The 13,844-nt window shown below is 36.9% G+C and overlaps 3 protein-coding genes across 7 annotated transcripts; 2 read left to right on the top strand and 1 right to left on the bottom strand.

Annotated features, from left to right (window-relative positions):
- The first annotated feature begins 467 nt into the window (after nucleotides 1–467).
- On the top strand, nucleotides 468–7,082 carry Armi (probable RNA helicase armitage). Of its 4 annotated transcripts, none has more exons than XM_071699682.1 (8): nucleotides 468–547; nucleotides 626–896; nucleotides 998–1,855; nucleotides 1,938–2,820; nucleotides 2,976–3,844; nucleotides 4,013–4,582; nucleotides 4,657–4,902; nucleotides 4,995–7,082. In XM_071699682.1, exons 3-8 carry the CDS (start codon nucleotides 1,028–1,030, stop codon nucleotides 5,352–5,354), a joined length of 3,756 nt encoding a protein of 1,251 aa, XP_071555783.1. In that variant the 5' UTR covers nucleotides 468–547; nucleotides 626–896; nucleotides 998–1,027; the 3' UTR covers nucleotides 5,355–7,082. The 4 variants fall into 4 exon arrangements, with proteins under 4 accessions (XP_071555783.1, XP_071555784.1, XP_071555785.1 ...); XM_071699683.1 differs by having other exon boundaries at nucleotides 493–531; XM_071699684.1 differs by lacking the exon at nucleotides 468–547 and having other exon boundaries at nucleotides 557–896; nucleotides 2,976–3,216; nucleotides 3,289–3,844.
- Nucleotides 7,064–10,975, bottom strand: Eif3e (eukaryotic translation initiation factor 3 subunit E). Of its 2 annotated transcripts, none has more exons than XM_071699694.1 (9): nucleotides 10,776–10,975; nucleotides 10,592–10,708; nucleotides 9,305–9,466; nucleotides 9,079–9,201; nucleotides 8,758–8,990; nucleotides 8,561–8,678; nucleotides 8,089–8,300; nucleotides 7,745–7,982; nucleotides 7,064–7,329 (listed from the first exon to the last, which is right to left on the bottom strand). In XM_071699694.1, the coding sequence occupies exons 1-9, from the start codon at nucleotides 10,863–10,865 to the stop codon at nucleotides 7,300–7,302; spliced, it is 1,323 nt and encodes a 440-aa protein (XP_071555795.1). In that variant the 5' UTR covers nucleotides 10,866–10,975; the 3' UTR covers nucleotides 7,064–7,299. The 2 variants fall into 2 exon arrangements, with proteins under 2 accessions (XP_071555795.1, XP_071555796.1); XM_071699695.1 differs by having other exon boundaries at nucleotides 7,719–7,982; nucleotides 10,776–10,974.
- A 320-nt stretch (nucleotides 10,976–11,295) lies between these two features.
- On the top strand, nucleotides 11,296–13,844 carry LOC139768986 (zinc finger CCCH domain-containing protein 15 homolog). Its single transcript, XM_071699696.1, has 7 exons — nucleotides 11,296–11,489; nucleotides 11,661–11,868; nucleotides 11,960–12,204; nucleotides 12,308–12,511; nucleotides 12,599–12,773; nucleotides 12,856–13,053; nucleotides 13,341–13,844. The coding sequence occupies exons 1-7, from the start codon at nucleotides 11,418–11,420 to the stop codon at nucleotides 13,448–13,450; spliced, it is 1,212 nt and encodes a 403-aa protein (XP_071555797.1). The 5' UTR covers nucleotides 11,296–11,417; the 3' UTR covers nucleotides 13,451–13,844.

A 13,844-nucleotide genomic window follows, 5' to 3' on the forward strand; every position in this document is an offset into this window, starting at 1 on the left:
AATTTTCCGTTCTGTCCTCTCTCTCTCTCTGAAATTTTGTATTTTAAAAAAATTATTAAAGTATTAAATTATTAAAATAAATGTACTAATTTATTAAAAAGTACGTATTTTATTTATTTCTACCAATGTAGATTAACTTTAATTTCGGTTTAACTTACTCTTTATCTTTTTCTAGCTTTTAGAAAATTTTTTATTAATTGTATATCTATTTCTACTAATGTAGATTTTAACTTTAATCTCGGTTTAACTTTACGTTTACGCTATATCTTTTTCTAGTTTTCTGAGAAATTAAAGTTAATTAATCTACATTTACAATACAATTGGTAGAAATGGACGTAAGAAAATCTGTCAATTCAAATTTAAATGTGTAACCGTGACATATATCATACTATCGATCGACCAATGACGTGGGGGCATTGCGGTAAGATAGAAGCGTCTCTTATCGATGAGTTTCGGAACGCACTCCCGGGAGTCCCGCGTTCCGAAGTCCCGAATAGTTCCCGGGCTGCTGCTCGACGACAGATAGGTTAGGTAATAGATGACATAGGTGTTTATCAATCAATAGAGTGGCATGGAGTGCCGTGGACGCATACGAATGATACGCGAACGTGACCGGTTGTTTCAGGACGCGCATACCAAATTATGAATTCGTCCACCCTGTCGACGAGCACTCTAGGACACTCGACGGGACAGAGAACGCCAGAATCTCAAGACTCGGAGTTAACCTCCAGCGCGACTCAAACATCCAAGATCCTGAATCAGATGAAATCCGAGTTGCAAGAGCAGAAGCAACGTAAACGATTCCTCAAGGAGCTACACGCAAAACGCGTACAATCCTTGCGAAAGGAACTGGATTATCTTAAGGCGACGGAGTGGCGATATCAGCCTATAGATCGGTAAATGTCATTCGTGGTCTCCATCACCGTTGACTGCTTGATATCCCGATATTGTTTATATTAAAAGTGCTTGCCTTGAATATTTCAACTTTTTTTTTTAGATACTTAGATAGGAGTCAGAGAAATTAAAGATGCTGTCGTTAATCGTTAAAGGACTTCAATATGCTGCGAGCTACGTGCACTCGGATAATCAAACTGCAGAGGAAGACATAGATAAAGTCATATCTCGTATAGAGAATGCTAAGGAGACCAACGCGGATGAAACTGCCAAGCAAGCGGAAGAACTGAACGAAGAAGGATGTTACTACAGGACGGGAACTGTCACTCAACTCACTGAGAGTTACGTCCTCATAGATGATTGCTATATGTACGAAAAGATCGATAACTCAACTGAGAATCTAAAAATAGCTGATAAAATTCAGTACTTGCTATATCTACGGGATCCAAAGGCGGAGCCGAAAGTACGAAAAATTATCTGTGTGATAGATGACGGCTGGGAAAATGCAAATGTCAAATCGGGGGACAATGTCCACACTCAAGCGATGCTGAGGAGTATAGTTGCCAAAGTGACAAAACGCGAAGGCCGAATCGCCATTGTCGAGCCAAATAATATTCGCATTGACTTGCACAAAGTACGATCCGACTTCATTCCCGTAATTGGTGATTGGTTGACATTGGAATGCGTGGTCGAACTAAACGACAAGTCTACGGATTTGATTGGCGAAGTTTTGGAAGTCGATAGGATTAAATCGTTACGATCTAAGCTAGACTTTGGCGTGATCTCAAAGTACAATCCAAACAACGGAGTGGGAGTAATTGATAAGAATGTAATTTTTCACAAGCGCGTGTGTGATATGGGTTACATTCCCTGTGTGGGTGACAAAGTGTGCAGCGACAGCATAGAAAGCGATCAAGGACAGTACAACTGGAGATCGCTGACCGTAGTGCCACTAATTCAGGTAAGAATTTAGTTATTTTGCCATCTTTGATACCGATATGTAATGAATTTCACAATATTTATGATTTATATTTTTATTTTAGACCCCAAAGAAATCCGTTCAGTTACCAGCCGTGAACAATGTTCCTTCCATATTAGATTCCAGCGACTTACTAAAAAACAAATATGGTATTATCATAGACGACGAATTAAAATTTAACTTGAACGTAGGAGAGGAGAGTACCTTGACAGTTTCGATACGAAATAACGGCAGTTACGCTCATTTGTTGCAAAGTGGCTCTTTTACGCCGCAGAAGACCCCGTCTCAGTTGTCACTAGTGTCACCGACAAATACAGATATCAGCATAGTAGTAAATCCTTCCGAAAGTGTTAGTTATACATTCAAATGCAAAGCGAAATTTGTCGGCACGTCCGAGGAGCTATTTACCTTCAATTTCAAAGACTTCAAGATAGCTAGAGTGTTTCACATAACTGTCGATGCAAAGAACATTTCACGAAAGACTGATTCTGCATCTATTATACAAAAGAAAGAAAATATTAATGTACCTGATTTGAATGAGTTAATTGAAGTTACATGTATTCCTGGGGTAAGACCAAGTAAACCGCCTCAATTTATCAAAGTGCGCAGTGGCGTGTTCAGAATACCACGATACCTTTGGAACATAATTTGGGATAATATACAGAGTAAAGGAACACTGGCGGAGTTAGAGATCGCTATTGGAGATCGGTTACCTTGTCTTCTAAAACCGCTTTCTTTCGAGACGTATAAGGAACGTTTCCACAACTTGTTGTATCTAGAAGAGATATCTGTAACGCTCGCTTTGCAAAAATATAACATGGAAAATGTAGTCTTGCGACGATGCGGTGATTATTTTGCGCTAGAAGTGCCAGGATTATCAGAAAGACGGCCTTCTCTCCTTGTCGGTGATAGAGTTATAGTATCTTTTCAATGGGATAAATCTCAAGGTAAGATTTGTAAGGAAGAAGCTGAAAAACATGTTTTGATATTATGCATATGATTATTATATTACTGAAAGATAAAAATGTAGTTTTAAAACTAATTTCGGTATGTTGAGATGATAATTGAATAATTATTGATTTTTTTATTTGCTTTGTAATAGGCGATCTAAAATATGAGGGCTTTATTCACAAAGTCAGAAGCATGGAGGTCTTTTTAAAATTTAACGAAAGGTTTCATCACGAATACAGTGGTGAGAGTTGTCGAGTGACATTTAAATGCTCGTATAGCTGTATTCAACGTTCTCACAATGCTGTTAATTTAGCTCTCAGCCGTCTTGGACCTGATTTTCTGTTTCCTACCAAAGTAGTTCAAAAAGAGCCACAGTTCCATTTGGAGGAAGAGTATGAAGCCGAAAAGAAACCCACTCACATGCAAGTTCATCACAGACATAATAAATCTGTATCTTCTAACAGTTCCAGTTCCTCTGTCACTTCAGTCAGCGATACAACCTCTAATAATACCAAAGTCTCTACAAGAATATCGGTAGCAAATAGACTTTTCAATTCTAAGCCTGCTAAATCGTCATTTAAACGAACAACGACGTCGGCTACAAGATCAGAAATAAATCAAAATTTTAAAACGAATTTGGCAAGGAGTGCCAACGGGAGTAAGACTAACGCTGCCATGGTTTCAAGGACGCCAAATGGACCGATCGCTCACACTAATGATAAACTACAACAATACATCACTCAAATTAAAAAACGGAAATTAAATTGGTTCAATAAAGAACTGAATTATTATCAAAAAGAAGCTGTGAGGAATATAATATTGGGATTAGCACGCCCGTTACCCTACGTTATATTTGGCCCGCCTGGAACAGGGAAGACAGTGACTATGTGCGAGACGATCTTACAACTTTTGACCGTGATTCCGGAAAGCAGGCTTCTCATAGCAACACCATCGAACAGCTCGGCAAACTTAATAGCGGAACGCTTGTTGGACAGTAATATCCTTAAGCCGGGCGATTTGGTATGTTTTCCTCTTCTATAGATTCTTTCGTGATTCATGAACACCTAACAACAATTTTATATAAATTAACTGTATATTCGTATATTCGGTAATAAATACAAATCATAAAAAGTTAAGCCAAATAGTCCCAGTTTCACTGTATTTATTCATTATATGTACATGCCATAGGTTCGACTGATAGCTCATCATTACTTGGATAGTGATTCTATTCCCGAGAAACTGTTACCTTACTGTGCTACGGCAGAATTAGCTGCGGAAGGAACATCCAATCGCTTCTATCAACACGAGAACGGAGTGAGAGTGAACTGTACCATGTCCGTACTGGGTCGCCATAGAATTACCATCGGCACCTGCACATCGTTGGGAATATTGTACAATTTAGGCTTTTCTCGTGGTCATTTCTCGCACGTTCTAATCGACGAGGCGGGTCAAGCGACCGAGCCAGAGATTATGATTCCCTTGAATTACATTCATTCCGATTATGGTCAGGTGATACTCACGGGCGATCCAATGCAACTTGGGCCTGTCGTGCACAGCAGACTGTCGATAAATTTCGGATTCGGCGAATCATTCCTATCGAGACTTTTACATCAATTTCCTTACCAGAAAGACCCGGAAGGATTTGAAACCGGCTATGACCCCAGACTCGTTACGAAACTTATAATGAACTATCGGAGTTTACCAGAGATATTGGATCTACCAAACTCGCTGTTTTATGAATCGGAATTACAACCACAGGTATGTATAACTATTGTTATTATGCTTAGCTTGGAATTTTGTCCGACTACAATTTGTTTGTTTGCCATATTTAGATATCATCTGAGAACAGTGACGAAGCTAAACTATTGGAAATGATGGGAACAGAACTGCCCAAGAGAGATGGATTACCATCGGCCGTAATCTTCCATGGGGTCAATGGTGATAACTACCAAGATTCCGAGAGTCCAAGCTGGTACAATCCCGCAGAAGCGACGCAAGTGTATCTCTATTTGAGGAAGTTATATAAATCCGGGCTTAAGCCAGATGATATAGGAGTTATAACCCCTTATCTGAAACAGGTATACACGCCTATTTTAAATAAAATTCTACACTTTATACTAAAAGACAATTTCTTCCTTTCTTTTTTATGAATAACACTTTTCAAAATTAGGTGCAACAAATCCGAGATATGCTGTTGGAGTTAGATCTTAAATTGCCAAAAATCAGCAGTGTAGAAGGATTTCAAGGACAAGAAAGGAAGGTAATCATTATTTCGACTGTCAGATCGTGCAAGAATCTAATTGAAGAAGATGTCAAGCACGCTCTAGGCTTTGTCGCTTCGCCCAGAAGACTCAACGTCGCGATCACTCGTGCTCGCGCTCTACTCATTATCTTGGGAAATCCGAGAGTACTCAGTTTTGATCCGTATTGGAGGAGCGTTCTGACATATTGTATCAATCATGGTGGATACACGGGATGCAATTTTTTGCCTTCGTATATAACGGATTTCCAAAATATAAATGTCTCGTAATCGCATAAGTTGCAACTTGAATACTAACTTGTAACTTAAATAATATTGAGACATTTATAATTATGATTATTATATTATAACTATAATTATATTTATAATATAATAAATAATTATAATATTTTATATTAAAACTAATATATAACATGACAATGAACAACAATTCCCTTGCACGTTTTACAACCGAGCTATCAACTTGTAACAAATTGAAACTATAGAATTCCTTTTTAGGCCCAGTTTTTCATTCTTTGATTAACTTGTAGCTTAGACTTAATCTAAAATTTAAAATAAAAATTGTGTTTTTTAATTCATGGTTAATTACTAAGCTAATAGTTTCTTAGTGCTAACTTTTACTATCAGAAAATTCAACTTCTAGGACTGCGTTCCGATATTCACTGCCAGTACTGAAAATCTATAGTTAACGTCACGTATACTACAGATTTTTAGTACTGCCAGTGAATTGGAACGCAGCCTAGTTTTACATTTACTAGAAGTAAATATTATGCTGTTATGCTGAGTAAATAGAGAATAGTAAGTAGTAAATAGTAAATAGAAAAGTAAATAGAATTTAAGTTTTGTGCGTATTATTAATCAACATGTATTTCGATAATTTTGATGTAAACGTTTATAACAGTAATGAAGAATTTATAAAAAGACGTAAAATATTTCGGCGTAGATCGAATTATTGTAATAAATTAAATAATTTTGATTTCTTTTCTAAATTTTGACTATCAAAGGCGACAATCGAAAGACAGAAACAATGTATATAAATTAATATTAATATTTTTTTGTTAATCGCAATAGCTAGCCCGAACTGATTGATATTTCAAGATAAATCGACTTGTTAAAATCACAATTCTCTACAGTAAAAGGATATCAATATCTTCGTTATCCATTACTTGCATTTTCGTGGTCAAATTTTTTTTCATGCTCTCGTAGTAACGATCTTAGCTTATATGTAATACTATATGTAACAAATACTCTGTAATTATTTATGGTATTCGATTTATATTCTTTTATCTCGATTTCTGCTATCACGGGTTTTTAAAACTTTAACCCTCCGTCTGGTTTTTTTTTTCCCCACCCTCGGAGTGTATACGTGGGTCTGTCACATTTGACGCTATTTTTCCTTACTCTAAAGTATATTTTTAAAAAAAATTCACAAAATGTCTGTCTACGTTGTAGTTAACGATTTTATTCATTTTGATAAACATCGTTTATTTAATATTCGGCAGACTTGCAAATTTTACTACAGTTAGTTACGAGCCGATATCATTTTGGCTCAAACGTCGTAGACCCATGTATACAGACGGAGGGTTAAAATTGAAACATTATTTTCAACATTATTCTTGATTTATTGTATTTATCTATAGTAAATGTTGCGTGAAGTTTAGGCATCTATATTACATGAACTATAGTCTTTTTCTGATTTAATACCAACATCAGAAATTTTTTGATGGGTAAAGTAGGGTAAAGGTTTATTGAAGGTTGATTAACCAACAAGCAATATAAGTTAATTTTCAAGTAAAAGTAACCTAACTAGATTTTACCTTCAAATGAAAACTAGGCCTAAATAAAATATCTAATTTCTTTTTTATTTTTCGAAACTTTGTTAACATAATATTTGACAGGATAGCCCAATAATGATTTCTAGTCAAACTAAAAATGTTATTTATGGAGATACGGATAGTATAAACAATAAATAAATGTGATATGTTTTATAAAATGTTATTGGTCGCTTATTATTTGTTATAGTATTATTTGACAGTTACAAGATACTGACAGTACCAGCGAATAAAAATACATCTGGTTTTATGATGCAATTTCCATTATTTCTTTTGAAAGGTACATTGCCTCAAGCCTGTACCTTTACTGTTAATTATTACTGTTAATAATCGGAGGTGGAATATCTCTTTTGGGCATTACTTCTCCATGTTGTATCGAGTTGTCACATATCCAAATTCCACGAATGTTGATACTGAAACAAAAGTGAATTGTCTTTAAAATTTATATTCAAGAAAAGTACATTTTACAAAACGTCACACTTTTATAACTATTACATATAATGGCAAAACAATACGAAAAAAACCAAAACGCTTCAGTTGTAGCGCAATTGACAAAAACAATAAGTTAACAGATGGATAAATGTTAAAATATATTAAAACGTACGAAAATCGAATTTAATGTTAAATATAATTAGACGTAAATTGGACGAATTATTATAATACCATGTACAGTTACTTGACATTAGCGTCTATAATATGCATAACTTTACTTTTACTTTTCTGATGTCTACTGCCATGTGTTATGCATTAAGTAAATCAAATGTGATATTATACGCGCAATATAATTGTGAATGATACTGACCTCTGTTAGTTCCACACTATACTTACTGGGTCTTGATTTTTCGCTTTTAATTTTCTCTCAATTAGATTCTCTAGTGCCTCGCTTCGCACGCTCAGAGTTTCAATCTTCTCAACCAATTGTTGATATGGGGACGCCGGCTGTCCTCCCATTACTACGTGTCCCAACTTACTGTCGATTTTAGCGTCCAAACGTGCATTACGGATTAAGTTCACAATCCAGCATTCCGCAACATCCGCCTTCATATTCAGTTTCTCCGCAAGCATCCTATAAATAATGCAAAAATAATGTAAGAGTAACTGACAAACACCGAGCATAAATGATTAATTAACCTGTTTTTACAATCATGAAAATTATTGTAAAAATTACGTACTGGATACTAATACATTGATGAATTCTGCAGAACGTTTCGAAAATCATCAATCGTGCATTCTCTACAAATTCATTCAGCAGAGCGATTAAAAAGAAGTCATTGAAGACGACAGTCTGGCACTCTTGCAATTTTTGCCGAGCTCCATCAAAGTCAAAATTAACATACAAATGTTCCAGAAACTCTGTGATGGGATCTCGATAAGTATAAGATTCCTATACATAAAAATTTTTAAAAATGACTTACGTATAGAATTTCATTTCATTAATATACGGCATAAAAAATCGCACAATTTCTTATAAATTTCTTGACAAATTTAAACTATTATTTTCTTAGTAAAACTTCATGAATACATATTCGCCCTTTTTAAGATTCTCTACTTAGATTGGATTAATGTTTGTCACTGTTACTGTCAATCAAGAAACCTCGTACGAATTTTTATATGCCTTTCAAAGCGACGTTTTTAAAATTCGACCTGTTGTATCACTTTCACGAGATCCTTCAGAATAGACCGCCTAGAACGATTGACGATAACTGCCGCAGCCAAATAACGAAGTATATGTGGGCACATAGTTTGAATAGCATTTAAATAACTGCAAAAATATATACACATAATAATTTCTCTAATTTTCGTAAATACCGTTAGATACTTTCTTAAGAAATCGTACGTACTGTGGCCGGTAGAGGAACATCTCAATAATGAGATCTCTTCCCTTCACATGATTAAAGAACACAAATAGACTCCAATGAATGAGCCATGTGCGTTGCTGTAATACTTGCAGCGAATTGCCGATAACATTACTGTCGATATACTCTCGCAACTTGTTCACGTCCTCTAGTGCCGTTTCCCAATTTTGTACAAGAATCTCTGATGCCAATTTTCCCCATAAGACATTTAAATAGTTCTGGAAATTAGATATAAATATAAAAGTTAGATAATGTTATAAAACATATTGCACTTAATTTTCATAATTTATTAAAAATTGGCAGTACCTTATCGGTAGGGGACATAATCAGCATATAGAAGTACAAATATGACGTCGAAACGGAATAATTGCCACACTCGTAGCGATACTTAGCCAGCTTCACAAAGTTATCCATCATTTCTACCCTAAACTGTAAAGACAACCAATAAAAAAATTTGTAAACTCGTAACGTCTTAGAATACTAGATCAAATAATCCATTATCTAATGTAGTAATAATAACTATTCCACTTACATCTGATTCTTGAGTGAGGTAATTATTAAGTGCTTTGGAATCGCGCATGTTCTCCATCTTCTTCATAATTTCCTCGTTGTTCATAAGAGCCAGCACTACCGAGACATTGGTCTGGAGTACACCAAGCTCTTGCAACACATCGGCACGTCTGGATTTTATCTCCTGCAACCAGTAATATCGCTATCATTAATTCATTGTGTAAAATGCACAATCTGAATCTATTGGCTAGTATTCATAGTCTGTTCTTATTTCAAGACTGTCTTAAGTAATGTCTTGAGATGCTAATATGGCTCTGATCTTATCTATATAATCTGACTATGATAAGTTCCATTTGTACTTTGTTTGTCCTTGTTAACATTTGCTAAACAAGGATGAAATGGTTCTATGAAGAGCGTGTAAGCGCTAAATAGAATTGTGCGCTTGAACCTACCCTAAAGCGTCGTCTACAATGGCAGCAGGAGTATACAGTAAGACGTAAGCAGTAAGTTATTGACTAATGGGATTTTTACAATTTAAGAATAATCGACAGTGGTTGGTTAATAGCTTACTGCTTACGTCTTACTGCATACTCCTGCTGCCATTGTAGACGACGCTTTAAGAATACCGCCCTGTAAGGGAGTATGCAGTAAGACATAAGCAGTAAGCTATTGACTAGTAGGATTTTTACAAGAATAATCGACTGTGGTCAATAGCTTACTGCTTATGTCTTACGGCTATTGTAGACGAGCCATAAGACGATCTTAAATATGAGAACCGACTATGAATACCGTTCTATGATGTGAACTAAATCTATAAAGCGTCGTCTACGGCTGCGGTCCACTTGACGCTGCAAATGCTTTGGAGCGTTCTTCTTCTCCTTCTTTCTTCATTGAAAGAAAAGAGAAAGGGGAATGCTTCGAAGCATTTGTAGCGTCAAGTGGACCGCAGCCTACAATGGCAGCAGGAGTATACAGTAAGACCCCGATCTACAATAGATGTTTTAAGTCGTAAGTCGTAAGAATTGGCCAATCACAGTTCATTATTCTTCGACCGCAAGGAGAATAATGGACTGTGATTGGTCAATTCTTACGACTTACGACTTACAACACCCATTGTAGATCGGGTCTAAGACGTAAGCAGTAAGTTATTGACTAATGGGATTTTTGCAATTCAAGATAATCGACTATGGTTGGTCAATAGCTTACTGCTTACGTCTTACTGTATACTCCTGCTGCCATTGTAGACGACGCTTAACATTCGTTTCGCAATCACGCAACAGTGGCATACACGTTACGTAGAGAAACGCACCTCCGGTACTTCCACATTGGGATACAGCTGCTTTCTAATGTCGATGGTGTAGTCGATCATGTTCGTCTTGCTGAGGATGTCGAGTTTCGCGTGCAGCAGCTCGTCCTCATCATAAATCTGCAATACACATATGTGACATAACCAAAACGTAGGTCCCGCGACGCCCGGTTACCGCGCGCCTTACCTGTTTCGCCGACAGGAATTCCAGCAGAGGAAACACCAAGTGCCGGTCCAGGTATTGACCTATGCGAGACGTTAAGTCGAATTTCGCCATTACGGCGTCTTCGGTTTAACGTCGGTTAACTCGTGAATTCGTCGAACCTCAAACCTGACCACCCGCACGTTCACCGTGATCGCGCCGAACGAAGAGCCATCTCGCGCAACGTGGCGCGAGGAAGTCCGAAGTACTCCGAAGTTAGCGACAGTTCGCGCGAGCCGGATTTTTGCCGACAGGTTCGCCATTCGCCCACGCCGCAACGAAAAAACACTGGAGGAAGGAAACGATTGATTGGCCGACCAAAAGTGCGAGCTGTCAAAAAACGCACATCTGACATCTCGTTTATTGCATATTAATCAAAACTGACACATTATCATAAATATTAACAATTAATTACATATATAATAATCACAATTATAATTAATTTTCAATTTCTAGGAAATTTAATCGCGCGAAGTTCGTCACCTCGATCCAAAATAAAACGTGGTGATTGCGTCTGGTTTCACTTTTCAGTACGGTGGATTCGGAAGAGAGTGGAGTTATCGTTGAAATTTCTCGGTCGGTTTTAGGCGTTTTCTGTCACCGAGGTGAGGTGCTCGAGTTGACGGAATGCCACCGAAAAAGGTGCCGGCGGCGCCGAGCAAGAAAACGGAGCAAAAGAAGAAGGAAAAGGTTATTGAGGTACGCGAGATGTAAGACACTCTTTGCCTCTAATCAAAACCTTTGGGATTCCACATGTTTCCTAAATGAACTATGTGGAACTAATCAATTTATGCCAAATTTTTTATCAACGCGTGCTCACGTACGAAGCGTGACTTCTCTAAGATCTGAACCCCTCCTTTCTGCTTTAAGGACAAGACTTTCGGTATAAAAAACAAGAAAGGTGCCAAGCAACAGAAGTTCATTCAGCAAGTGGAGAAGCAGGTGAAATCGGGCGGCGTAAATCCTCGCAAACTCGAGGATCCCAATGCCAAGAAGTTGGAGAAGGAGAAGAAGCTGAAGGAACAGAAGGAGCTAGCTCTTATTTTTAAGCCCGTTCAAACGCAAAAGATAGAAAAAGGTATCGAGTACATCCACGATAGTCAGAAGCTATTAAATAACGGATAATCTTTAAGTAAGAAAATACTACTGTGACGAAACAATTTCTGCAGGCATAGACCCCAAGTCTGTGGTGTGCGCGTTTTTTAAACAGGGACAATGTACAAAAGGAGATAAGTGTAAATTCTCGCATGATTTGAGCATCGAGCGGAAAGCTGAGAAACGATCTTTATATTGTGATATGAGAGATGATGACGATGATAAGGAGGGGGATACGATGGATAAGTGGGACGAGGATAAACTGAAAGAGGTTGTGGAAAAGAAACATGGTGGTGGCAATCGTCCAACTACCGACATTGTAAGCTACATAAATAATATTTGTAATAATCTGATCTAGAAAATTATTCAAGCTCTTACTCAAGTAATGAGAATTAATGAAATAAGACGCTTTTTTCGCCTAGATATGCAAACACTTCTTAGAAGCAGTGGAGAAATCAAAATATGGTTGGTTCTGGGAATGTCCGTCTGGTCAAAAATGTATCTACAGGCATGCTTTACCTCCTGGATTTGTCTTGAAGAAAGATAAGAAAAAGGAGGACAAGAAGGATGAAATCTCCTTGGAGGATCTAATAGAAACGGAAAGGGCCAATTTGGGACTTAATCAGGTACGAAAACACTGTGCATGAAATATGTAAAAATTTTCAACACCACAATGTTGATTACATTTCCCCTATAACAAATATTTTCAACAGACCAAGATAACACTAGAGACATTTTTGGCTTGGAAGAAGAGAAAGTTGAAAGAGAAACAGGAGCAGGCGATCAAGGATGAGGAGAAAAAGAGAAGCGATTATAAAGCTGGACGTCAAGTCGGTATATCAGGAAGAGAAATGTTTTACTTCAATCCAGAGCTTGCAGCAGGAGATGGTAAGATCTCGTGTTACAGCTCACTAAAATTTCTCATAGAATTTATTATTTAATTAGTATATACTGATAATAAATGTTATAGGTATCGATGAAGGAGATGAAGCAATATCTAGTTATGCTCGTGAAGAAGAAGATGATTTTGAAGATGTACAGTATAGAGAACTTGATACGGATCGCCTTGCTTTTGAAGCTAGCGAAATCGATATTAACGGTATCACGGTGGCAGCTGAGGATCGGTTAAAGGCCAGCAATGCCACTGATAACAATAAAGATACTACAGGTTACATCAATTTTTACTACATCAATTACATCATTTAACGTTAACACGCTTATAGTCCGCTAATAGAATACTTAAAATTCAGAAGCGTATAAGTGATTCAGATTATCTTAGATTTATATTAATATAATATACTTACGGATTAATATATAAATCTCTATGAATTGTATATAACCATAAATAATATCTCTCTGAATATAAGAAGAATTCACGCTTATTAAATGCGGACAATAAACGTATTAATTATTATACTACGTCGTTCGATAATTAACACACGATTTCTATTTCAGTAACCGTGGACGAGGGTGCTGTTGCCGTAGCTATTAACGAAAATCTTTTCGTGGAGGAGGACCTGGAGGGTTTGGAGGAAGAATTGGGGGACCTGGACTTGGAGGAGTAAGCCAGATGTCCCGATCGTGACTCTCCTCACCACTGTCCCTCTTCCTTGTGTTTTATCTTTTAAATACGTATCACTCGGATAACCATTAAGCCTCAAGTGTGATGCATTGTATATTGTATATATCGCATCGTATTTACATAAATATTGTATTTGTGTACTCGAGCATGTATACAGAAACTTGACGTCGCGCAAACAAGTGATACACCAGAACTCAAACTCGACACCATCACTGTCTCCGATTAAAATCAAGTTTGTCTTTTTATAATGTCAAGTTTATCCGATGATTACCTACGAATATCAGGATGCTTAATGTTAAACAATTAAATCATGTACATTATTTTTGTAATATCGACATATGATGGCATTTACGTCCGATACACAATTATCATACAAA

This window comes from Temnothorax nylanderi, unplaced genomic scaffold (assembly GCF_030848795.1).
Source record: "Temnothorax nylanderi isolate EJ_2023f unplaced genomic scaffold, tnyl_v1.0 TNYL_tig0019_pilon, whole genome shotgun sequence".
Taxonomy (NCBI): Eukaryota; Metazoa; Arthropoda; class Insecta; order Hymenoptera; family Formicidae; genus Temnothorax; species Temnothorax nylanderi.

Coding starts and splice junctions, on each gene's coding strand:
- Armi (XM_071699682.1), top strand. CDS start 1,028: ATGCTGTCGTTAATCGTTAAAGGACTTCAATATGCTGCGAGCTACGTG. Junction 2,821..2,975: donor TCAATGGGATAAATCTCAAG/GTAAGATTTGTA, acceptor GCTTTGTAATAG/GCGATCTAAAATATGAGGGC. Junction 4,583..4,656: donor AATCGGAATTACAACCACAG/GTATGTATAACT, acceptor TGCCATATTTAG/ATATCATCTGAGAACAGTGA.
- Eif3e (XM_071699694.1), bottom strand. CDS start 10,865: ATGGCGAAATTCGACTTAACGTCTCGCATAGGTCAATACCTGGACCGG. Junction 9,467..10,591: donor CCAATGTGGAAGTACCGGAG/GTGCGTTTCTCT, acceptor TACTGGTTGCAG/GAGATAAAATCCAGACGTGC. Junction 9,202..9,304: donor ACCTCACTCAAGAATCAGAT/GTAAGTGGAATA, acceptor TTGTCTTTACAG/TTTAGGGTAGAAATGATGGA.
- LOC139768986 (XM_071699696.1), top strand. CDS start 11,418: ATGCCACCGAAAAAGGTGCCGGCGGCGCCGAGCAAGAAAACGGAGCAA. Junction 11,869..11,959: donor AACGCAAAAGATAGAAAAAG/GTATCGAGTACA, acceptor CAATTTCTGCAG/GCATAGACCCCAAGTCTGTG. Junction 12,774..12,855: donor AGAGCTTGCAGCAGGAGATG/GTAAGATCTCGT, acceptor TAAATGTTATAG/GTATCGATGAAGGAGATGAA.